The following is a 26705-nucleotide window of genomic DNA, read 5'->3' as shown; positions in this document are numbered from 1 at the left end:
AGGTCCTCGAGCCAGGATTCGAACTCAGGACCCCCATAGTGCAACGTTTCTAATGTTTCTTGAGCAGAAAATTAGAATGATTTCTGAAGGATCATGTGACGCTGAAGACAGGAGTAATGGCCACTGAAAAATCAACTTTGCCATTACAGGAATAAATTAGGCTATAATATATTCAAATAGTAAATGGTTGTAAAAATTCTAATAATATTTCACACTATTAGTGTTTTTACTGTATTTCTGATCAAATAAATGCAGCTTTGTTGAGCATTAAGCCCGATTTATACTTCTGTGTCGGACATATGCCGTAGCCTCTACACGGCAGGCTGTGCGTCGGTTTTCATTTATAATTCTGCGTCGTTGTTCCGCTAGTCTGCAGTGTCCACGGGCATGTTGCTTGTGTAACCCGCAGTCCCACAGCAAAACCCAAAGAAGCAAGAGCCTGTCGGAGAAGCATCAGCCATATGACGGCGGCAAATAAATATCAAAGAACAGATACGGTAATTTATTTAAAACTATAAAAAAAAAAAAGAGACGACAACGGAACAGGAGAAGATGGCATTCTTTCAATCTCCATAAGGACTTGAACCACAGCACAACAACATTGTTTGTCATGGACAACAAAGTGATGTATAATGCTATGTTTTATAATAAATGATAAGACACTTGTTCTTTGCTTTGTTTTATTTTAAATAAGAAGGTTAATTTAACATTAAAATATACTGTATTACAGCGCAAAGAACACACACAAAACTCAAATACAAATGGAGGGAGGGGTACTAGCAGACCAAGAACACTGATTGCAGTCCGTGTAGAATTGACACGCTATGACATTTTTGGAGAGGTGCACTTCAGGCAGACTTTAATTCACGCAGGGTTTAATTTGGTTTTGTCTGTGTATGTTTTTTTTTTTCTCTCAAAGCCGTGAGTCCCATTGACTGCCATTATATGACTGACAACGGTTTGAGTTAAAAATCTTTGTTTGTGTTCTACTTAAGAAACAAAGTCACCTACATCTTGGATGCCCTTGGGGAAGCAGATAAACATAACATTTTCATTTTTGGGTGAACTATCCCTTTAAGAGACTACTTTAAAAAAAAAAAAGAAAAAAGAAAAAAAAGAAACTTGAATTATTCCACACTTTTGAAGAGTTGCATCACTGTAAATGAGGTATCTGTGCTGAGCCCATTTTTGATGTTAACTATAAACTCAACTAAAAATGATTAAACATACAATTTCGCAACATAGGCTTTTATGAAGAAACATGAAATACCAGAATAAACTAGTTTCAACACAAACACTTACTACTCAGTAAATCTGCCTGAATTCAGATGGCTTACACTTTGTGGTTTAGTTTTAGTTGTGTGTAAATAAAACTATATAGAATAGACTTAAAGTGGCATACTACTACCAATAATAATTCTGAATTAAAAATCCATTATTAAAAAGGACAAACTCAATATGATAAGCCAGAAATCATTTTATTTTCTGTATAGAGCCACTGTAGCAATGCTGTCAACTCAAGCCGGCAGCTGCAGTTCCACTGATGCTCCGCTTATCACACTATTCATGCATGCTTTGTGAAACAGGCCTGTGTTGATCATAACCAGGGTAGCCTTTGGCTCCTCACTCACACACAAACCCTATAAGCAAATCGAAAGAGGTATTGCACTCCACAACCTCTGAAACCAGCCATAAACCAAATACCACAGTCTGACCAGCTGAGACAACACTTTGAGCAAACGTGTGTGAATGCGTGTTAAATATAACACAGCAGTATTTTTACTGGAAACTGTTCACGCTTTACTAGAACACTGTGAGGTTTGGGAGCTGTACCTGTAACTAACAAAAGTGCAAATATATTGCACGGCTGAAAGTCTGTGTCTGAGAAAGTAAGATAAGATAAAGCGTTGAATACCTTTCTCCTTCGCTGAGCTCCTTTGGCACCTGGTACTGCCTCACACACCACTGATATTGCCTCCCTGAAATACAAAACAAAAGGTTATAAACGTACACACATGCTGGGTAGAGATTGTGAGGAGAACATAATCAGATTGTTAGATGAGAGTTTCCATCACACTCCTTTTCATGCGTTCCCAAATTGCATATGGCTGAGGGACTATTACATTAAACACATGCTCCAGTCATTACACTTCTTGCCATCTCACACATGCAAGCAGGCCAGGACTACTACTGTTAACAAAAACTATTATAAAGACAAAAACTATTAAAAAATAAATAATAAATAAATGAGTAAAAAAATAGACTGCAATTATAAATATTCACTAAAATATAAACAAAAAATGCTACAAAATTACAGAGAATTATTTCAATCAATAGTGTGATTAATTCTAAATCTGATTGACTGAACGGTCTGATTTATTCTAAATCTGAAGCCTGACTTTAGACTATAAATGTATCCATCATGCAAAACTCCCCAATTAAACCAGAAGCAGTTGTTTGACTCACAATCTCTGTGTGGTTAATGCTTTTTTAATATGTTGTCATAGGCAGAACAGGTTTGTTCTTTGTTGTCTGAACAAGGCTGTCATCTTTAAACACTCAACACTAATAAATATCAAAATTAATATACATTTTCCACCTGCATATTATAATGTTGTAGGGCTGCACAATTTGGGGAATAAATCTAAAAAGCTTCACCCTGAAACATGCTGGACTTATTTATTTAATAAAATTGCAGCCTTGTGATGACTAAATGGCAGCATATAAAATGAATGCTTTTTAGTGTTTTAATTTTCATATACTATTTTTTTTTTTTTTTTGACCACAACATGAAAATAATTAGTTTGGGGTCAATCACAAATATGTATTATAAGGGCATCCATACCTTCACAAAAATAAACAAACATAAAACTAAAAACTATTTCTTTTTTATGTAAAAATATAGAAAAAAACTAAATAAAAACTAGTCAAGTTTTCCAAACTATAATAACTCATGGACACCCTCCTAATGTTTTTTCTTGAACGCATTTCACCCTCCAGCGAAATTGAGGATTATGCATGAAAACAGTTTATCGAGCAGCTGCTACTGTCAATATTGAGAAGCAAATGTGTGTAGCATCCATTAACAAACACACACACGAACAGGGAAGAAAAGGGAGGAAACCACAAGGGTTCCAGAGGATTCTATTATAAGACTTTATGGTTACACAGCAGGGCTGATGCCATTATAACGCCTCCCTTCTTCCCTGTTCTCTCTCTTACATACAAAAGCACAGCATTTCAGTGTAGAATGTGTTCCATTTTGCAAATAATGTGGTTTAATACAGGAAGTATTCTGCAGTTTTATAGTCCTACAGATACCAACACTTTCATAACACTTTATACGTGTGCACATCTACATGCATATTATTCAAAAAAGTAGAATGGAAAGAAAGAAACCGAATGGCTGTGAGAATGAGAAGATGGATGTGTATGTTCATTATTTTAGTATTTCTCTCTTGCGTTCTCTTTCTGTCACACTCTATGAGAGGGCAACATGAATTTTTCATCAGAGGAGGGGCTTTTAACCGGACCCGTGTGAGAGTGTGTATGTTCGTGCACATGTGCATTAGGATGTGGAGAGAATGTACGATTAAATCACTCCTGTGGGACGCTGTGGATATACATACACTGGATATTTGAGTGCATATGAGAGGAAGTGCAAGCGAGAGTGAATGTGTGTGTGTGTGTGTTACCTGGTAACCTGAGTTCTGGTGTTGAAGTCCAGTGCTCTCATTGACTGCAGCACCTCCACGCAGCCCATATACTGCAGCAAAGACAAAGACGACAAACCTTCAGTTACAGCACTTCCTGTGCTAGCCCTCCAATCACAATTGAGAGCACAGAATATGGTTGCCTTGTGTAAAAATGACTGAGTTGGCCAGGCAGCTGTCGTGCATGTGGTTAAGCGCGTGTGTGTACGTGTTTTATGATAACTGATGCTCAAATTGCGAAGCACTAATCAAATAGAGCAGTTCTCAATGTGGTTCCTGCCCACAGAAAGCGCCACACATTAAAGAAAACAATCCATTAAGTAGATAAAATGGACTTGAACTAAAATGTACTAACAGAGAACTGAAAAGCAACAGAACTCCAAGCTGTTAACCAACATTTAAATCAACATTAGGGCTGCAACAATGTGCAGAAACTAACAAGCAATGTTTTTTGTTTTCAAATGAATGTGCGCCCCAAACTCTGCTCCCAACAGAAATAGTATATGGGTGTTCACACTTCGGGGAATCCCGCGGGATGGGAAACAAAATCGCTATGAATCACGTGATTGGGACGGGACAGAAAAAAAATGTCATCGGGAGTGGGCGGGACCGGGAATAGTAATGATACACTGAAAAAAATGATTCATTGAATTTACAAAATTTATTTTAGGTAAGTGGTTGCAATCAATTTATTTTAGCTACATTTAAATAAACAAATTTAGTTTACTAACTTTCAACATATTTTTTTTTATTAAATGTAGCTAAAATAAATTGTTTGCGACCACTTACCTTAAAACTTTTTTTTCCAGTGTACCCAACTTTATACACAAATATATATTTTATATAAATAAACTATAAACTGTATATTTTAATTCTGAACTCAATTCTAGTTGTCCGGCTCGCTCTCCTCCTGTTTGCTTTGGTGTGGCTGGTTAAGTGAATGACGCAGTTCGTGACGGACAGATTGTTAACGGCTGGTCTATGTGGTAATACACACAATCATTCATCGACCTCAAATATGGCTTTTCATCTGAAAGATGTATGTAGTAGCAACTTTACATGGCCGCTCAATATGATGTTAACCTAGAGAAATGTGCGCTATTGAAGTGTTTGTGCGGAGAGTGGAGCTGAATAGCGCGCTCGCTGCAGGACAGGCGCCGGTGCGCTCACTTGCTCTTAAAATCTCCGTAATTTTTGGTCATACAGATAAAAGTAGCCTAATACATCTTTTCGAATCTGTAAAGACTCGTTTATTTGTGTACACTCAGAATAATACGGAGCCCTTTAAAGGACATTGTGGTGGGAAAAATTTGGGGAGAGTGGAAAAAATTCAGGGTGGGAGGAAAAAATATTTTTCAAATGTTTTGTTTTCTCTCGCAAAGATATTTGCATTCTCTCGCAAATTTGCGTTCCCTCGCAAAACCATTTGAGTTCAGACAAATTCTTCTTGTTTACTTTACAGCTTGCAGTGGTTACAGCTCGTATGTTCACAATGGAGCGGTTCATAGAGTTTTATTTTAAACTTGGACTCAAATAAATTAAGTCAGTTCTTAGTTCAAGGCACGGTTTTGGGACATAATAAAACTTTAATGTGGCTTAATGTTTTAAAACAGTGACTTGGAGGACCAAATTCGATAATAATAAAAGCTGATAAAATTATTAGGCTAATATTAATAAGCTTATTAATAATATTACTAGGCAGAATAGCCCAGAATATGAACGCAACGCCCTGCACGTAGCCTAAGCTTTTTCTCCCCATAAAACGCTTAAGGTAGACTATAATGAAAATGGTGATTTAAAAATACCAAATCCGTTGCATTCATATTCTGGGCTATTCTCCTTTATTAATAGTAATATTATTAATAAGGTTATTAATATAAGCCTAACAATTTTATTAGTATTTATTATTATCGAATTTGGTCCTAATGTCACTGTTTTAGTTACATTAAGCCACTTTAAAGCGTTTTAGAATGTCCCAAAAACCGTGCCTTGAACAAACCACTGTCTTACTGTATTTCTTTATACTTGAGTCCAAGTTCAAAATAAAAACTTAATGAACCGCTCCATTGTGAACATATGAGCTGCATGAACCTTTCATTATAGCCTACCTTAAGCGTTTTCTATGGGGAGGAAAAGGCTTAACGTGTAGGGCGTTGCGTTCATATTCTGCTTTATTAATAGTAATATTATTAATATGTTTATTAATGTTAGCCTAATCATTTTTATCAGGATTTATTATTATCGAATTTAGTCCTCCAATGTCACGGTTTTAAAACATTAAGCGTTTTATTATGTCCCAAAACCGTGCCTCGAAATAAGCACTGACTGTATTACTTTGAGTGCAAGTTCAAATTAAAACTCTATGAACCGCTCCATTGTGAACATACCAGCTGTAACCACTGCAAGCTGTAAAGTAAACAGGAAGAGTTTGTCCGAACGCAAAAGTTTTGCGAGGGAACGCAAATATCTTTGCGAGAGAAAGCAAAGTTTCTTGAGGGAACGCAAAAGTTTTGCGAGAGAACGAAAAACATTTTATAATAATTTTTTCCTCCCACCCTGAATTTTTTCCACTCACCCCGAATTTTTCCCACCACAATGTCCTTTAAAGGGCTCCGTTTAATAACAACGAAACGTTGCGCTTTAAAGCAAACAGGGTGCGCGTTAGGTCTCTGACCGAGAAACTTTGAAACTCCGTCTTTGAAAAATATATCTATAGAGAGTGAAATGTCTACTTTCAAATGAAAAAACAAAATTCAAATTGAAAACGTGTGTGTTAGCATGGATGATTTACATAAAATTTAATGTGTGCAATGTAGCCTACACTGTGCATAAACTGGCTTTCAGTTCGATATAATAACAAAAAAACTACATTTTGTGTTTTTATTCAATTAACTGACAGATTTAGGCCAAAAAAATAAATAAAAATTAATTAAAAAAAACAAAAACAGGAGTGGGAGGGAATGGGAGTAATTCTTCTGGGAGTGGGACGGGACCAGATTTTTCCTCAGTTTTTTTCGTGGGATTGGGACAGGACGAGATTTTTTTTTTGTGGGAGTGGGACAGGAGAGGTTTGAAAATGCACTCCCGTGTCACCCTCTAGTCTGAAATAACCCTTTATACCCTTATAGACAGTTTCATTGGGCACCCGCGCTTGGCCTGAAGTTAACTTCCGGTCTGTGTTTGTTTATCAGTCTGGCTAGTGGCGCCGACTACAAATGCAGTTAAAGTTAAGGTGATAAGTAGACAGAAGTTGGGCTTAGGTTGTTGTGCTGTGGGATGTGTTTCCCATACATTTATTTATTTGTGGCAGTCACAATATCAAACTGACCACAACAAATAGATTTTCCAAAAGGCTTTGACTTCACTGAATAAGCATGAGCACTGCACGTTTAAAAATCAAAACGCGGCGCAGGTGTTTGTACTCTGAAGGAAACCGACTGTCTTCAGAAAATGTACAAATGTCATTTTCATTTCATCTTGCCTGTAATGCCTTATAAATTTGCTTGTTATCAGAAATAATCTACTCTGAAGGGTCTTTGCTATTGTTATTGATTCTTTGCGGAAGTCTACCGGATGTTCAGTTTGGGCCACAAAAGCGTGCATGTGCAGTAATGTTTGTTATGTTGTTGCTGTTGAAACAGTCCATATAGCCTAGTGCACTACTTGAGGGGACAGCCATTTGTAGTGGTGTCCGAAACCATAGTGTAAATTATCAAGAGCACTGATTCAGTCCCACAATGCAATGGTGTACAAGTGATGTACGCTCACTGTCTAGCCACTAGAGAACCCTCATGCATATCTTGCCAAAAAATGGTAAAAGGGGAAAAAACAACCAGAAAAGAAACCAGGGGTGGGAAGGGGACACAAAACTGGGCCACGTTTCCCAAAAGCACCGTAAGCCTAAGTTGATCATAGCTCCATTGGTTTCAATGGGTCTACGATGTACTTAAGCTTACGATGCTTTTGGAAAACGCAGCCCTTGACGAACAGACCTATGCATCTTACCCTGACAGCGTAGGAGACCCCAGTGGTGCTGACCACATTGTCCGAGTGCAGCCAGCCTCGGGTGGGCTTGTTGACGAAGGAGCCGTGCCGTGTCCACTCATCTCCGCCGAGCTGGCCCCCTTCCACACGGGCCCTACGCGAGGCCCCGCCCAGCCGGTTCATATCCTGTGGGGGACGAGGAGGAGGAGACGGGGCTGTTAGAGAAAGGAGTGGAAGAGGAGGAGGAGAAGAGTTGGCGGCGGAGGTCCCAGTGTCTTCCAGAGACCCTCCCAAACCTCCCTGAGCGCCTGGCACGTTAGTCGGCCTGCTGGAGGCCTTCAGGCCTGGGAGCAGAGTGGAAGACACACCCAGCCGCAGGGCTCCCATCCTGGGGAAGAAGGAGCAGAGGGTGGTGGGGCTGTTTTCAGCCTGACGTGGAGACGAAGGGGGGAGGATGGGAGTGAGGGAGGAGGAGGAGAGAGAAGGAGGGATACCGGGAGGGGTGAGTGGGGTGAGAGGAGCAGAAGAAGGGAGAGAGGGATTGGACGCCGTCTCGTCTGTTGAGCTGAAGGAGTCGCTCCTGAAGGGCGTGTATTTGGTTTTGGGGACGAGCTCCATTGGTGTCTCAGCCGTCTCAGTGTCCACTAAACGTCCTTAATTGTCTCTCCACGTCGCTCTATCGCAATCGATAACTTGTCTTCCCTTGTCTTTTATAGTCCTCGTTTTCTCTGCATCTACTGATTCCTTCATCATCGCACCAGAAAGAGGACAGTATGCTGGCCGTTCAGTCCAGGAAAGTATCAAAAACAGGATGTGAGAAGAGACGAAAAGACAGATGCAAATAAGTACTAAAGTTTTCTGCTGTTGTCATACAAAGCGTGTAGGTTTTGCATCAGATCTTAAGTCTGCATAGAGCTTCTCAGGACACTATGAATTACTAAATATAGTATGATTGTCATGAAGTTATTGGTATAGTTATATATATACAAAAGTGCTCCAGACACAATCCGTCTCAGTAGATGTGTGAAAGAGTACTATTGTGTTTTATATACATGCGAGTGTGTTTATACGCCTGTTCATTTCGCTTTGCATGTGCTGGGCTCCACTCTACTAGCTCTTGTCTGACAGACTCCCATAAAAAGCCTATTAGCTGCAGCTGAGACTTTGAGAGAGGAGGCTTCCGTCAGACAGACGGATCGATAGAGTGAGAGAGGAAGAGAGCGGGAAGAGATGGATGGAAAATGCTAAAAGTACTGATCCAGTGAATGTGGATCATTTAATGATGATTCAAACTGCTGCGCTCAATGATGATTAGACTGGCGCCAATCAACATAATCCTCAACGTTTGGTTTAAAGACTTAATTTAGTCCAGATGTTAAAAAATGTACACCAGGGATCTACAACATGGGGTACGTTGACCTCTAGGAGGTCTGTTAATTTTCACTTAATTTGAAACTATCCTATTTTTGTGGTAATAATGAAATTATGCACACGATATTACGCTAAATCCGAAGTTAAAGTGCAGCTAAATGTTTCATTTTTCCTTCAACAATAAAACGCATTACATAAAATAATGAATATTTTAACAGGTTTTAAGCATCATGTATGTATAAATATATGATACTATACAGATTTTATTTTACTATAGGCCAGACTTAAATTCAAAACTTAATTTCATACAATTTATAAAAAGGGGACCTGATGTACACTATCTAGCACCTAGATTACATGAAGTCTGAGTACATGCAGGTTTATTTGTACCGTAAGACTAAATTTGCCACCTCACGTCCTGTCACACATCTGAAAGCGCTTAGCGCTGACACATCCCCATCTTTTCCTGTCACTCCCTTTCCCTCCTCCTCCAGATGATTTTGGGACATCTGTCGCCAAGCTGAGCTCTATCCCTATCTTTCTCCTCCTCTTCCTCTCGTCTTTTCCAGATCACCTCTGGCTGCGCTGCTTTCGTGCCCTCGGCGCTCGTCCCTTTGAGGGTATCCTCCTCTCTATCCTTCCTCTCCTGGAATCCCTCCCTCAGCCTCCACACCGTGTATCCCACAGCGTTCCTCCTCTCCTCCTCCTCCAGCTTCTGCCTCTCCAACTCTCTCTCCCTCTCCAACACACTCGCTCTCTTCTTCCAGATAATCTCTCGCTCCCCCGCGCCCCCTCCCACGTCTTCTTTCCCGTTCTCCAGGCTGTCCTGCTACGACTATTTGCCTTAAAAAAAAAAACACCTGAGCCTCTTTGCGATCTTCAAATTAGCACAATAATTCACTGAATCAACAAACTCAATTTCAATTATACACACAGATAAAGAACCCTGATAAACAACAGTTTGTAGAAATATGATTTAGAAAAGGACAAACTAGACTCAGAAAGCCCTGAAACAGTTAAGTCAAAGATAAATATGGCTGTATAGAAGATAACATGGGTTCGAGCACCATTTAGAGAACCATTGATTGTTTGGTGTGATCTGTGAAGATGTTAAAGTGTAACAATCCAGCCGCAAGGGAACTATGATGTTCCTAAAACAAGCACGTTCCAGCACTGTCAGGGTGACGGTAATGAGACCCGATTGGCCAAATCTGACGTACCGCCTCCAGAGATCTGCTCATTAGATGCTAACTGGAAAATCAATCAGTTGCTCATTAGCCTAAATGACACCTTAAAATCAGGCAAACAGTCTTGGACTGAGCAGTTCTTTATAGATCTGTTTCCTGAGTGAAAACCTACCCTCTAAACGTCACTTAGCAAAGTCAAACACCGAATTTAACCGCACCAATGCTCATCCCCGGTGTAAAGCACTTTAAAACCTCTGATAGAGATGCAACAGTCTTGTAACCTCTAACAGTTCTGAGCTAACAGACCAGGGTAACTCTAAACCTCACAAATGATTAGCATTTATAGACCATTAACCGTTTCTACTGGTGTTGTGAACGCCAGTTTATAGCCAAGTCAAGCTGACTTGAACCAAATCCAGTCTTATTCCATGTACAATGATTTTCACTGCATATATTTTACATAAGCAACCACAAAAACACCTTGAGTTTCTACTGTTGTGGCTTACTTTGTCCATTCAGGTGTTTCTGATTGTTTTTGTACTCTTTAGCACCACAAAGAAGCCTCAGGGCTGCAAAGAGACAGAGTGTCTTGCCTCAGATGTGCATGAACAATGTGAGACATCCCAAGTTGTTCCAACAGATATGACTGGCAGTCAACGAGGCGGCCCTATTATCTCGGCTGGAGTGCGACAAGACCCGAGAGACCCGAGGGATTTATGTGCACTCCACTGCATCTACAAAGCGCCACGTTAGCAGTGCCATTGGGCCATTCTTACGGAGAGATTCCTCACAGAGGACCTGTAAAGAGAACCACTCAGACCTGGTTGACAAAGCGCAATAAGTTACGAGACGAAGTTCGAAAACCGTATCACGACGACATGGCACAGAACCAGTAGTTTAGTGCTGCAGAGCTCACTGTATTCAGTATAGTCTGAACAGCTTTGCTCATTTTTTTACAGTGCACCTTAGACAGAAGTGTCCCAGACTTGGCTGTATTACCAAATCGCTCATCGTGCCATGGACTTTATTGACGTCAACACCACATGGCACAGAAATAGCACAGTGTTTAGGAGAACCTGTACAGAGAAGTAGAAATCCGACTATTAAAAAAAACATTTAAATAATATCATAAGAGTTTAACACACTATGGTAACCTAGCTTGGGTGTAGCACCTGTCGGTTAGGAATATGGCAAAATCCCTGTTTTGATATGATGGGTTGTTTCAGAAACCAGTAAACATGAGTGAATGAGTTGCCAACACAACAGTGGCTGCACTGTATCTAAAGGTCGAGAGGTTCCTGTTCGTCTGAAGTGAAACCAAAGGCAAGTAAACCAACCACACAGAGAGACTATTCTCAAGCACTGGTGTAGTTAACAGACTAGACTCCTTGTCTTTCTGATTAATGTGAGCCGAAACGGCTAATCTCATTGTCCTAAAGGTAAATCGGATGTTGAATTAGTGCAGTTGAGCTCCAGCACAGATGGAAAAACCTGAGTTTAACTACACCATTTCAATATAAAACATGAATCAATGATTTTGATGGTCATTGAAAAAAATAAGTCCAATGTTGGCAACTCTGATTTAGAGATTGACCAAATGAACTAAAGATTCAGAGCGAGCACCTTGAACCCTCGTAAGGTCTGAAGGCACGACTCTTTCCTAATACTGCCGAGACTGAGTCAGGTTTAAAGCGTAACTTGTGAAAGACGAAGCGTGAGAACTTAACATGCCAATGACACGGTTGCCATGGTAACAGACTGAGGGAAAAACCGTAAGAGACAGAGTCATGACAGAACCCAAACAAAAGCTGACAAGTTTCGCCAACACAAAACCTGTCGGCTCGCTCCCCGTCCAATCGCGAGAGCTCAGAGCCAGTGTGAATCAATGTTCTTGGGCGAGCGCTTGCACACGACGGTAAAGTTCAACCGCTGCCGCCACAAGCACCACAGCGGTGATCAGTGTTGACATCCAAACTCAAAAAGAACCAGACACACATCTGAACACGTGCACAGAGTGCAGTCGCGGCACTGGTCCAAATGAGAAAATCAAATATTGCTTGAGTACACACATACACACACACACACACACACACACTTAAGACAGACTCATGCACACTTCCGCCTAAAGACAGCAGAACTTGCAAAAGCTAAAAATGAGTCCTGATATCTATGAAATATCTACTGATATCTATGAAAGCACCTGTTTATACACTACAAAGAAAGACATCTAAAAGTTTTGCATAAAAAAAAAAACCTGATTTCTGTCTGCATAACTCTTAAGTAACACCAATAAAATTGTTTCTTCAACAGACATCACTATGTACATTAAAAATACAAGAGTTTGTAAGTTGTTATCCAAAAAATTCAAAGTAAAAGAATTTAAAGAGCTTTTTTTTTTTGTCCTCACGGTGTAGTTGCTGCAGAGAGTAAGAGCGATATTTCATCCACTAAGTCTTTGGATTAAAAAGAGAAAGAGAGAGCCACATTTTAGGTAAAAACTAACGACCTCCATGTTCAAATCATAATCACGTTAATATTTAAACAGTGCCAGACAATCCTCCTCCTTCTCCTCTTTCTCCCTCACTTGCTTTCTGGCTCAGTCCCCTCCCTGAAAGACAAAAACACGCTCTTTTCTTTTATCCTTTTCTTCTGTTCTCTTCAAAATCACAAAGTCACGCCGGCTCCCTCGTTCAGCGTCAGTCTCGTCCAACCTCACTTCTTTGGAACGGCGTGATGAACGGAACAGCGGTCTTCTTTTGTCCTCTCCTTCCCCCACAGTCTCTCATCCTCTCCTCTCTCCACCTCCGTCTGTGTGTGAGGAGCGATGTAGCCGACTGTCCTCTATTCTCCTCTCCTCCCTGTCTGGTCTATCATGCTCTCCCTCTCTCTCTCTCGCGCTCACTGATGTTAGCGCTGATTCCCCCTGCACTCCTGCCCCCTCCTTCCCTTCCTCTCTCGCTCTCTCTCTCTCTCCTTGCAGCATCAGTCATTTATGCATTTATGAGAGTGTGCATGCATGCACAAGCAGCCGAGCACCTCACACTCTAATGCACACAATTATGATGGGGGCTGAGAGAGAGAGAGTAAGAGCATCAATGGATGGAGGGAAAAAGCGGATGAGGTGCATGAAGCCTCCTCCTCCATTATAACTTAAGAGCAAGCAAGTTGGGGGCTAGTCATTTCTGTCTACTTTTTCTTGATATTCCATAATCCTCCACATAATTGAAATTTTTTTTCATATTTCTGACACTTCAAAGATACAGGTCACCTTGAAATGAAGATTCGGTCATTAATTTACTCACCTTGTGTCGTTTTAAACCTGTATGACTTACTTTCTTGCTTTTTGTCCATATAATGAAAGTCAATGGGGTCCAAAACAAAACTAAATCGGACCCCATTGACTTTTATTGTATGTATATATATATAAAAAAACTCATTCAGTTGGAATGACATGAGGGTGAGTAAATGATGACAGAATTTTTTTTTCTGAACTTGTCTGAACCATCCTCATGTGGTATCAACGAGCCTATGCAGAGCAAAAGCAAAATGCAGGTCATCTGACACATCATCAAGGTTATCTTGGAGTATGCGCTTACAAATCCAAACCGACCATGCAATAAGCGTCTAATCGATGTGTCGGAATAACTAGAGGGTTGATTTGTGAGTCATTCAGTCAAGTGACCTGAATTCAGGGTTACCAGGAAGAGTCAGCTGAACTACAAATCCCAGAGTGCACTCTGTCCGCGCTCTTGCTTTCTAAGGACACAGGGGACTGCAAAGGTGCATCGATTCGTTTTTTGCGCTGCTTCTTCCCTGTCACTTCTCTGTGCTGAAATGTCCATCAGAAACGTCTGGAGGGAAGGAATATTCGAGCTTAAACACGGTTGCATCATGGTCCTTGGCTCCAGGGCATGGGCATGTCTGGCGAGCACACACACTCAGAGCAGACAGGCGGAGGGGGAGGGAGAGAGAGAGAGAGAGAGAGAGAGAAAATATGCACAACACATATAGGAAAGAAATACAGCTCGACAATCACAAGAAATGAATTAATGCAGACAAACATTTACAACAGGGTAAACAAACACATGATCAATACAAAAAGACAACTGATTAAATTACACACTTTCAAATGTGAAGAAATCAGACAAACAAACACAGCAGGGCTCAATAATAAAGATGGTGAAAGTGTTTTGGGCCAACTGACAGAACGGTCACTCGCTCTCTCAAACAAATACATCTTACATTTATCAGTGATGTGCATAACTTTAGCATTAGAAATGGTTCTTGCAAATTGTGCTGATGTAAATATGTCACCACAATAATGTTATTTAGATCTCTGACTCTGACATTGATGAGGTTTTGCCAAAATGCAAGAATTATTGGTTAAAGTTAGGGGTGCACAATATATTGGCACCATATCGGTTATCAGCCAGTATACAGTATTTATTTTTAGGTGTCAGACAATATTGGAAAAATTAAAAGCTAATTTAGATTACCTTTGCTGGCATCTAATAAGTTCATCTTTAAAACATATGTAATTTAATAACACTGTAAAAAAGAAAGAAAGAAAAAAGTAATCGTTAACAGATTTCAAAACAAATATATATTTTTCAAACTATACATTATAATGTTCTGATGCCTAAATCCACTGACTTTAGGTTTTAGTATTTTATTTTTAATTTTAGACAATATACTACAGAATTCTATATCAGCTATTTATCAGTTATCGGCCATAACATGAAAATATGATTTATCAGTACTGTCCAGAATTTGTGCATCCCTGATGAAAGCGTGATAACATGAGACCAATGATTAAAAATCATTAACAAATAATGTATATATTCCATTATTTTCCAGCAATAACATATTTTACAATTATTTTAATGTTTTTTTCCTGACACACACACACACAAAGAAAAAACTTAAAAATATTTTTTTGTGATGGGCTCAGAAAAAGTAATCCATATTGTTGAGCCCTGTGGGAGCTGCAAATTTTAAATTAAAGAGCGAAACAAGAACCACAATAAACGCAATGTGCAATATCAAGATTCTCAATTCATAACACAAGCTTCCAAGAATAAGTACAAACAAAAATGAAAAGTTGTATGCCAAGATGAACCCAAGAACCCCCAGAGGAACCCACAGCAGGTAAGAAAAGACAACAAATCCCAGACTCCCCGCTTTAATTTACAATTCTGCTGCCATAACCCAAGATCTCCAACACATTGAAATGAAATGAAAAAGTAAATCCACACCTCAGAAAGAAGTAGTATGAAAAGAATAGGGGAATACACATGTGGCAAAGTGAAGGTCCAGACACCCATGCCATCACCTGGTGCATGTTGGAAGTGTAACCCTAGGCATAGAGGCTGATGATTCTCATCAATGACAACATGAAGGAGTTTCACCTAGAGACCCACACACTCTTGAGCATCTCAGAACGGAAGGACAGGAAGTGAGCTAACACAGAGAGATACAGAGCATTATGGTAAATCTAATGACCTACATTTTCAACTCCCTGAAGAAACGTAACGTTGTGTATAAAGCACAGTGTGCGTGCATGTGCAGAATGCAGTAAAAGATATTCATAGACGGCACTAGATGTTCTCTTCTTACCCGGCTCACTGTACTAAGACTTTTGTTGCCATGTAACTGCAAGGACCAGAATCACATCAATTAAAAATAAGCACAGAGGACAAAATCAAACCCTGTTTCAATAATAACCTACATAATACACAGTGAAAGAGCAGCATATTATGCGTGAGGCTTGTAATACAATTAGTTAATCGAGGCACGCCCAACAAATTAACGTAATTTAACCTAAATCTTCGATGACAAGGAATTCATACCAATTATAATGGGTGTAATTCCTGTCAGTTGGGTCTCCATCTGAGTAATAGCATAAAGTGTGTTTATAAGTTAGCCTACTGGCTTCCACACTAACTAGACAAAATGTGTCAGGTCAGGTTTTTCGGTAATGTATGACCAGCCTCTATGCCTCAGGATACGTACGTGCAGGTGTGTTTGGGGAAACGCTTACCACATACTCCATTGGAAAACGCTCTTTTGTGTGTCAGTTTTCCTAGAAAGTGCATGTAAACGTATATTAGCACACACACAAAAAAAAATAAATAAATAAAAAAAAGGGAAAAAAACAAAAACATGACACATCAGCAAAGCCACCAATTACAGCAAGCCTTTGATTAGCCCGAGGGCCAAAATTATCCAAAAGAAAAGGGGAAAAAAAGGGAGGGTTTTATTGGCATAAAAACATTTTTGGCTCAGGTATGCATTTATTCATGTATGATTCAATGGAGGATTATGACAAAAGACTTTCTAAATTAGTCAGCTTTCCTCATAGCACCTGGGAAAAAAACCCATCACAACTCCATCTGGCTCCTACTGATATTTTGATTGTGCATGCATGCATTCGCGTTCAAGATTAAAATACACCCCGAAAAGGAGAAAGGCACATTAAAGAATGTCTGCGTCTATGTCTGTGGTCGTGCTCAGACAAACCATGGAATGAAAGGAATGACCAGTCAGGACGGGTAATGGGTACGTACGCTGTAGCTCACTTATGTCTCCAGATTGAATGGGTGTCAGAGCGCACATGTTCCAGCCTGCTGGGAGTTGATCAGAGCAGGTAACATTCTTGAAACAGCCACCCAGAATAGAATTGTTCCTGTGGTCAGTAACCAATAGCAACTCCTCTGGAACATTTTGTGTTACTTTGGTAACAATGTGTTCTTTGCTTATCACTGATACTACTCTGCAGAGTGCACTGATCTCAAAAAGCATTGTGGGTGCACTTCGAACCCACATTCACACTTTAGCAGATGTGAAAATGTGGGCAGAGGATGAAAGGTACACAGACTCGTATAACTATTATAACTTTTTAATTAATGTCCAAAAAAAACCTGATGCAAAACAGTATTAGACTGGCACTTTAATTTCAATGCATCTTATCTGTATATACTGTAATTACTATAGGATTAGTAGCACAGAGGCTTCTGGTTACTGGCTATTTAGCAGCTTATTTTAGGAAAGAACCACCCACTCAAACTGACAAAAAAAAATAAATCGGCTGATCACAATTTCCTTTTCTTTTTTTACATAAAGTTTACACCGCGTCGTAACCAGGTGCGATGTGACAGAATTCCAGTAACACAGTGTTATTATAATTATCTATCCAAAACTATAACAAAAACTGAGCAATAGCATTGTTAGCTAAATATATAATTGGAAAACCTGAAAGTAAACTAAAATATATTTTCTTTATTTCAAAATTAAGTAGGAAAATGGCTATAAATTCATTTTAATTTCATGAATATATAAGTAAAAGGTTTCAAATCTCAAAGTGCTTTCATTAAAGCTTCAGTACAGAGGATTTCTTGGCTAAAAAAAAAAAATAAATAAATAAATCAATAAATCAATTATTGACAACAGTAATCCACAACAATAAGCTCATAATAATGACTCATTATTTGGGCTATTGGGTTGGAATTTGGCAAAAATGACAATTTGTTTTTGCAACATTATTGAATTTACTGTAAAGCTGTTATCAATGAGTCACAAAAAAAGTGGAAGACAATTACCTTCTCAAAAGAAATTATTTACAGACATCATTTTTATATGTTTTGTCGTCTTTTTGAAAGAGGATAGTTTTGATGCCACTAAGTGAATTTCGCTCTGAAAAATTATGACCTGTTACCACATAACATCACATTCATCTGCAGTGAAAAGCTGAACCTAAACAAAACTCGTACCCCATTTTGTTATTTGTACTACTGTGTGCATACTAGAAATGTGAAACGGTATGAAAATTTATAATCACGACTATAGTGACCAAAATTATCACAGGTATTGTTAAAATGTGCTGGAAATGTTCAAAAAGTACTGACACATAGGGATGTGACGGTCACCATGACAACCGCGCCACCGAATTGTTCGAATCGCGGTAATCGAATATGGTTTTAATGATACTTTAAATATGAAATGTTAATACTAACTGTGGGGAATTTTGTCATGATTTATCGTCAAACTGGTAATCGTTACATCGTTACATACAGTGCATACAATGACAATAAAGATTCAATTATTAAAACAACGTTCTTCCATGAATAACTTGCCGTTTTACACCTAAATCGCTAAGGAGCTAAATATATTACTGCTGCTTTAAACATAAAAAAAGACACTAGATAACTCGATAGACACCCTTGATAAATTACATCAGTTAATAAACCGGGAAACAGAACAATCTAAACTGTCATAAAGTGAAAACTCAAGTATACTAAATGTTTTGAAAGGACAAACTAAAAATAAAACAAATTCTAAATTCTATAATAACCTTGCAGTGAGTCCCACAGGTACACAGTTCTGCATCAGCCTGAGGTGGACTGTTGATATTAGTGGAAGGTGTGCGTGTTTGCACTTCTCTTTCTGGGAGTGGACAGAGGCCCAACATAGCCTGCGTTTTTTTCTGCACGGCCCATAATAACAGGGTTGACCAGAGGATTGCGCAGCGCAATGTTCCAGACACACGGCCCATTCATGCCCCTGAAAACACATATGTTAGTCAGAAATGATTAAGTGAAGGCCTGAAGACGCAAGTAACATCTCATTGTCAATCCGACACACAGCCGTTTACATACAGAATAACCTGTCCTTTCACCCAGGTGTGACCTCTGCAGGACCACGAGGACTCTGGGAATCTCATACAAATCATGATAAAATGAAACTAAAAACCAGCAGGTTTTTACGTGAGGCAGGAAAACAACATAAAAGGCCCCAGAGAACTTTTACATGTGGTTTCATATTGGTCTTACGATATCTTTGATTCTCTCAGACATGTGCACTGTATACAAAACTCTACCTTTCACACACATAGGTGTTCTATGCACTGCAAATACAGCAGCCGTGACACGAAATACTAAAATGCTAAAATGCTGCTCTAGCAACATACCAGAACTATTAACGAAACCAGAAAACGCACAATAGTCCCCGGATTGTCACTGAAACGATTGCCAAGATTAATAGTGCACATTTATCAACTCAAATCCACACTACGTGACATCAAGATTCAAGCCATGATGGCATGTGGGAATCTGTCGTTGGCTTTTCTGAGTGGACATTAGATTAGCATTCACGCAGGCTTCTAGACTACAAAAGTGTGAGCTTTCTATTTTAGGTTTCTCCCTCCTTCTCTGTTTTCCAAGTACTACCGCAGTTCGGCCAGCTAAAATACACAGTGCCCGCTTCCTCGGACACCAATTTCCACTTTCTCTTCCTGTCTTGCAGCAGAAAATAACAACTCACTTTTTGGATTTAATCTACAAAATCTATTAGTTGACCTCTACTATACACTACTGTGCATAAACTTGGGGTCGGTACGATTGTCTCTTATGCTCTCCAAGGTTGCATTTATTCAATCAAAATTACAGAAAACACAATCATATTTTAAATTACTATTACTACAATTTAAAATAACTGTTTTCTACTTTAATATATTTTAAAACGTTAAATTCTTGTAATGGCAAAAGCAAAATTTTCAGCAGCCATTACTCTAATCTTCAGTGTCGCATGATTCTTCAGAAATCATTGAAATGATTTGGTGCTTACGAAACATTTCTTATTATTATCATCAATGTTGAAAATAGTCGTGCTGCTTAATATTTTGGCTAAAATAGTGATAAATTTTGCTTTCAGGATCATTTGACAAATAGAAAGTTCAAAAGAACAGAATTTATTTGAAATAGAAATATTTTGTAACATTATAAATGCCACTTTTGGTCAATTTAATGTGTCTTTGCTAAATAAACATGCTAATTTCTAGACCTTTTATTTCCATGCAAAAGACTCACTGCAACTCTTCATCTTTCATTAAAAATGTGTAAATCCTGAGCGACCAATGTGTTTATATACAGTCAAGAAAAACTTAAAAGAATAAGTACCAAAGTATATTTTAAGAATATGTGACATTAAAATAATGTCAGAAATAATGTGGCACTACAATAGAACTAATGTGGGATTGACCTTAGACTAACCACATGCTAAAACCAGCAAGAAAACACAGACGTATTTCACAAAGTAGGTCAAAGTCTCCAGAATTTTAACTCATAATCATCCCTGGATCCTTGTCAAAATCTCAACTAGGGAAAACATTTGCGAGCTTGCATTTCCAAATGCCTAGGCGTCAGGGACACAAGTGCAGGATTTGAGAAACAGCTTGCGTGTCTCTCGCAGTGGGTATGCCATGTGTGGGTTTACTCAGAGCGAGACCATTTGGACAAAAGGCCACAGCATCCGAGGAGGTAAAAAGTTCACAGGAACCACAAACAGCTCACCAGGACAGAACAGGATGTGTGTGATCTTAGAGAAGGTCCCACCGCTGGAAGAGGTCAGAGGTCATGTAACACTCTTCACACAGTAAAACTTTGGGACTGACTTTTAAAGTGACAGTTCACATAAAAATGAACAGTCATCATTAACTCATCCTCGTGTAATTCTGAACCGGTATTCATTTCTTTCTTTCATAAAATATTTGACAGCTGTGTCAGAGGGGAAGATTATTAGTGAGCCTGTTCATCTCATAAAGCAATTGTGGGGCTTCAGAAGACTCATAATACAGCATTTATGAACTTTTTAGAACTTGAGAGTAATCACCATCCACAATACAGGGCTGGAATGATATATGGGTGTGTAAACAATGACAAATTTGTCATTTTTGGGTGAAATAGTCTTTAAAGGCAAGGGATTTAGAGGCCTACACAGTTGATCTTCATTTTCTGAACCGAAAATTTCACAGTTTGATAAATTTTGGGAAAAAATGAAAAATTCATCACTTCCTCCATGAGAAAACATCAAATCAGAGACAGTGTGTTAACGTGAGGAGACAAGATGTCCTGTAAAGAGACAGGCAGACTAAGGTGCCAGACATGAAGAGACAGACAGTCTGGAGAGAACCTTTGCTCTATTTACTACCTGCTTGTGGCTCATAAAGAGCCAGATAAATCAGTTATAAACAAAGAATGTTGTTGTATCTATACTGTGTCAGAAGCTGATTTCTGGTCGCATTTTTATGCAAATTTGGGAACATTTGCATAAAATAAAAATCATGAAAAGAACCAGGTGCAAATGAAATGCCCAAAATGTATGAAAACAAAACAAAAAAAAATCATACACGTACTTAAAGTGGATGAATTCTGTCCATAAACTCTGATGATGATGATGATGATTTACCAAATGAATTCCAAGATGTGCATCAAAAAGTCTAGGAATGCACAATTTATCAGTATTCTTTTATTTAATGACCAATTTTAAGCTATTCTGTCTGTGTGTGTGCTTGTGTCTGTTGAAGGAAACACAGAACATGGTCAGAATTGAACAGGAAATGCCCCCTCCCTACTTTTATGGGTACAAGACAAGCAATCAAGCGGTGAGAAAGAGAGGAAGAGAGAGAAACAAAAGACAATGCATGCTGCATGAGGTCTGTGTGTAATAAAAGCATGACATTTCAACTACACACCACATGTAGAGCTCGACTTTTTTTCTATTATCGCTTTATATCGTTCATGTGGCTTCACTATCTGACCATGCTCAGTATATGCTTCGCTATCTGTTCTTCTACATGCAGCTGAACTACTCCCTTTGTTGCAAACCTAACCAACATCCTGTTGACTCAAGAGTTGACCACCTACACGTCACTGCTGCTGTAGTTGTTCAAGTACCGGCCAAAGTTCTCACCCAACATCTGCACAAAGGTATCTTCCTAAAGAAACTTTCAGGATGACAACACTGGAGCCTCATGACAGGAGACAGAGGGCAGGCTGGGACGTAGCTGCTGCCTTCAGTGGTGAATACTGCTTCAGATATGCCACAGCTGAATACGAAACCCATGGAAAAACCCATTTGACGTCCTTCCCGGGGTAAAGGACTAGATCTGGAAACATGTTTAAGCAGTCAACTTGACCAGACAAACTATATTTCTCTGTTGCCTAGCAAAATTATGCGTCATCTGGGCTATCAAAAACACAAACTACTCATTCTGATAGCACAGGAACACGATATCCTGTCGAGTGCTCCTCAGAGACTAAATGGGAAGCTTGGGACAGTGGCTCAAAGTGGCGTGTTTCTAAACTTGATAGGAACCAGAAGTAGAAAACATCAATAACATCATCAAAAACCAAACTGCATTGGGCCTTAGTTATGAAATACAAACAGAATGAATCCATTCTAACATAAATCTGTCCTGATTGCAATTCACTGGGCAAACATCATTCAATAGGTAATTATTTATCACAAAAGCAAAATCATTTGAAATACTTCCAACTGAAGTTCTCAAAATGGAAGCAGTCTGGAAGAGGCCTCAAAAGGGATTATATAAGTGTCTACTCTGTTTTGACAGCTTCAGAAGCCTGTCTGATGCCTCAGACAGATCGATACACCTCAGAAACAAAAATGTCTTTTCTGAGCACTCGATTTTTCATCTGAGATTGAGCAGGTATGTGTGATATCAGGCTGTCTTAAAGAGTCAATTTAGCAGTAATAATTTCCACTGTCAGCCTGTTCATCCTGCTTCTAATCAGATGGAATTGTGAGCTATCTAGAGCTTCCTTCACCAGTTAGTGTCATCTGCAGGGAACCTGATAACATATCTACTTAGAAGAAAAGAGAGAGTTACAATAAAGTAAGCCTGTCAGTTCATCATAAATCCTGTTTGGCTTTGTCATGGCGCTACGGTCACTCATTCTTCTTCAAATATAATGATCTAAGAAGGGGAAAAACACAATCAACTAGTTCTGATTTTGAAGTAATTGACCTTATAACTCATAAATTACAAGTTAATGAATGATTTAAATTTTAACTACCCCACAGCTTCTATCACTGAAGCCCAAATTAGACTATAAAAAGTGAAATCAAGGCTCAAAGAGGTCTTCCCAATATAAGCACATGGACATGACACAAAATATGATGAGACCAGTTGGCTTAGATATACTCATGTAATATGAAATAGGGGCCGTCAAGCATGGCTCATCTTAAACACAATTCCATCAGCAACAAAACTACTGACTCAGTTTCCTCAGAATGACATCACAGGCATTGTTTCATAAAAGACTGTACAATCTAGAGATCGCGTACAGTTTTGGGGTCTAATGTCACAGCCAGACATCTGAATCTGATAGGAACACATAGCCTCGTCCCTCGTGTTGGACTGAGTTGCTCCAAATGTCTGTGACAGCTGCTCATGCAGCAGATAAGGGCTCATGCTGGTGTAGGATTCGCAGCTGGCGAGATCAGTCCATGATAAATGGCCCTAATGTTGAGGACAACTGCTTTTCACAACAAGAAGAGATTATTTACATTTGCATCGCTGTAACAATATAACATAATAGAGACAGACAGATAATCGGTTTGATAAATATTTAAATATATCTAAAATACTCGCACTTAAATAGTTAATCGGTTCTTTAACAGTTACTTTTGTAATCAGCTCAATTTTACATAATAATGAGCACAATTTTTGTGTTTTTAAGGTTAATATCAAATCTACCGATAATGAAACTAAAAGCTAAAAGTCTTAAAAAGTTAGTAACACTTCACATAAAAGGTGTTAAAATAATGATAATGGTAATAATAATAATAATAATAATAATTTTATAATCATTATAATTAGTATAATTTAGAAAATAATTTAATCATAATAACTATTATTAATAATTATTTTATGACTATTATTATTGAAATAAAATATTGATAATGTGTGTTATGTTTTCATTGTTGTAGTCAACTGATTATTTATTTTGTGTCAAAGAGCAGTATTAACAATATAATTTGGTCCTACATATAAGTTATTTGACACGTTTAAGTCATTAGAAACATAATATCGGTCGATTTCTATAACATAATATGCATTAAAGGCAAACATTAAGTGCTCGCACTTTGTAGGCTATCATGTAAAGATAAAACTTACACTGCCTTGAAAAATTACAACGAATCTCGATTCTTGAAAAGCTCTCATGTGGTCTTACAGTATGCAAGCAGGGTAATAATGAAGACAACATTTTGCTCAATGCCAAAAAAACAAAAAACAAATTGTCAGAACAGGCCATTGAACGGACGACGTTTAAAATAGAAAAGCTGCCGAAACAAAAGTAACGTTAAACTCTCAAGTCAGACCGTAACAAGTTAGATTTCGCCAAACACACGCATCCGAGCACGTTCCAGTGCGGAGCAGTATGGATTCCTGTCCCGGATCATACAGTCATGACTGTGGTCAACTTTTGCCTGAACTTACCCGCTCGCTTCCTCTCCTCTCTGCCCCTCGATTCCGGTCTTGCTCTCCTCAACACTGTTCAGATCAACTGCTGAAAATATCACATTTGAGGAACAAAAGACGGTCCAGACATGAAATAAAGCACTGGTCTCGCCAGGCTCATTTACACGTCGAGTACGAGTAATGTCATGAAACTTTTCTTTTCGGCTCTGCCTTCCTTTCCTTTCCTCCCCCAGTCTACCCCCCTCCCCTCCCTCTCTCTTCCACGGTCCAAAAAAAAGTCGCACTTCCGCGATCGGATGGCTGCTTGTATCATGTGGTTTGGCGTCCACGAGAGCGCCCGCACCTGGTTCTCTCAGCGCGCGCCCTTGACCTGTTTTTCTTTCTTTTTTTCTGCGATTCACAGTTGAACAAAAAACTAATTTTCCTTAAACAGGAATTATGAACTCATTCATGGACTTTCCCGGGCGTTTATGGTCTTTATTGACAAGGAAACTACATGAAATTATCACTTAGCCTAAAACAAATACAGCCTATTAGGCTACTGTTTTAATCACAGTTAACATGAAGCGAGTTTAAGAACAGTGCAAGTTTCTTTCTTTCTTTTATATTAAAAATCAAATAGTTTTAGATTTCTTGCCAACCTGCAAACTCCAGTTATTATATAATTTGTCCAGAATTAAAGCTCTCCTTATTTAGCCTCATAACTCTGTGGAACAAAAAGTAAAAATTTTAAGGAATGTCCATTTTGGTTTCTTGCATGTAATGACAAGACATTGTGACTAAATATGTGACCCTGGACCACAAAACCAGTCCTAAGCACAGGTATATTTTGTAGCAATAGCCAACAATAATTGTATGGGTCAAAATTATCAATTTTTCTTTTATCATTAAGATATTAAGTAAAGATCATGTTCCATGAAGATATTTTGTAAATTTCCTACCGTAAATATATCAAAATTTAATTTTTGATTAGTAATATGCGTTGCTAAGAACTTCATTTGGACAACTTTAAAGGCGACTTTCTCTATATTTAGATTTTTTTGCACCCTCAGATTCCAGATTTTCAAATAGGCTAGTTGTATTTTGGCCAAATATTGTCCTATCCTAACAAACCATGCATCAATGGAAAGCTTATTTATTCAGCTTTCAGACGAGGCATAGATCTCATTTTCAAAAAAATTTACCCGACTGGTTTTGTGGTCCAGGGCCCATATGTCAAGCTTCAAAACAGTCAAATCACAAGTGGTCCATTGGCTTCATACTCTATATGGTAAGTCATAAAGCACCAGTAAACAGAATTTGAATGCGGGCTTTCACTCAAATTTAACCCATTCATTGGTTAAATCTGAAGGAATAAGCACATTGTGTGTTTTGAATCTAAAAAAAAAATATTCGCAGCAGCACTTTTTTTTCAAGAACTGAAACTGAATTAACTAGGCCAGTCGTCTTCAACGGGGGAGTGCATGTGCAGCACTAGTCTATACTGCAGGGGTCTGCATTGTATTGCGGAATAAATCAATTCAATATGTGTTAAATACAAAAATACAGTAGGCTCTTTGCTATAAATATATATAAATTGAGAAAATTATAAATCTGCTTATTTTTCTTTAATAGGAACTAGGAAACTAGAGTCTGTTAGTTACTAAGAAACGCATATGACACTCAAATGCTCTTTTTGGAATCAGCTTAATTTAACAAATTATAATAAGCCCTGTTTCTGTGTTTTAAGAAATAGTTGGTATGAATAATTCAAAGACTGATTAATAACATCAAATAAGTCACCCTCAAGTCGCCACCTAGTGATATATAACCTGCAGAAAGGGCCACTAAACAAATCAGTGATTGAATATGTTCAATCAGTCTATGGTTCAACCATTTCAAAAGATTCGAATCATGAATAAGATGAATCATAATACCCACTGAAGCGCTCGAAACGCCACGCGCTGGTGACGCCTGCTGGTCAAAACTGTGTAAATGCAACAAAAACTCAACCCAAATATGCATAAAATCATTTTGCAATTAACACAATTATTTCCGAAGTATGCAATTAACAAATAATTTAATAGCATTACAGATGAAGTGTTTGTATAATATGTGTAAATGTATTAAATTGTAGGGCTTGTTTTGTTTGTTTTATGGGAAGCTTGGTTAACCAGGTCAATAAAAGACTAT

General features: G+C 38.6%; 1 protein-coding gene across 3 annotated transcripts in view; it reads right to left on the bottom strand.

Annotated features, from left to right (window-relative positions):
- Positions 1–24780, bottom strand: part of shc1 (SHC (Src homology 2 domain containing) transforming protein 1) — a 40790-nt gene extending 16010 nt beyond the window's left edge. Inside the window, exons 1-5 of one of the 3 annotated variants that reach the window (XM_058748201.1) lie at positions 24552–24780; positions 16296–16337; positions 7719–7883; positions 3696–3766; positions 1916–1979 (exon numbers count right to left, since the gene is read on the bottom strand). In XM_058748201.1, coding sequence (XP_058604184.1) covers positions 1916–1979; positions 3696–3766; positions 7719–7883; positions 16296–16307 — 312 coding nt within the window. In that variant the 5' untranslated portion in view covers positions 16308–16337; positions 24552–24780. Of the gene's footprint in view, positions 1–1915; positions 1980–3695; positions 3767–7718; positions 13607–16295; positions 16338–24551 lie in introns of those variants that run through there. The other 2 variants (XM_058748202.1, XM_058748200.1) reach the window with 2 other exon arrangements.
- Positions 24781–26705: the final 1925 nt, after the last annotated feature.

Source organism: Onychostoma macrolepis, chromosome 16 (assembly GCF_012432095.1).
Source record: "Onychostoma macrolepis isolate SWU-2019 chromosome 16, ASM1243209v1, whole genome shotgun sequence".
NCBI classification, from domain to species: domain Eukaryota; kingdom Metazoa; phylum Chordata; class Actinopteri; order Cypriniformes; family Cyprinidae; genus Onychostoma; species Onychostoma macrolepis.
Note: the sequence above shows the minus strand (reverse complement) of the source record. Positions and strands in the feature narration are given on the sequence as shown.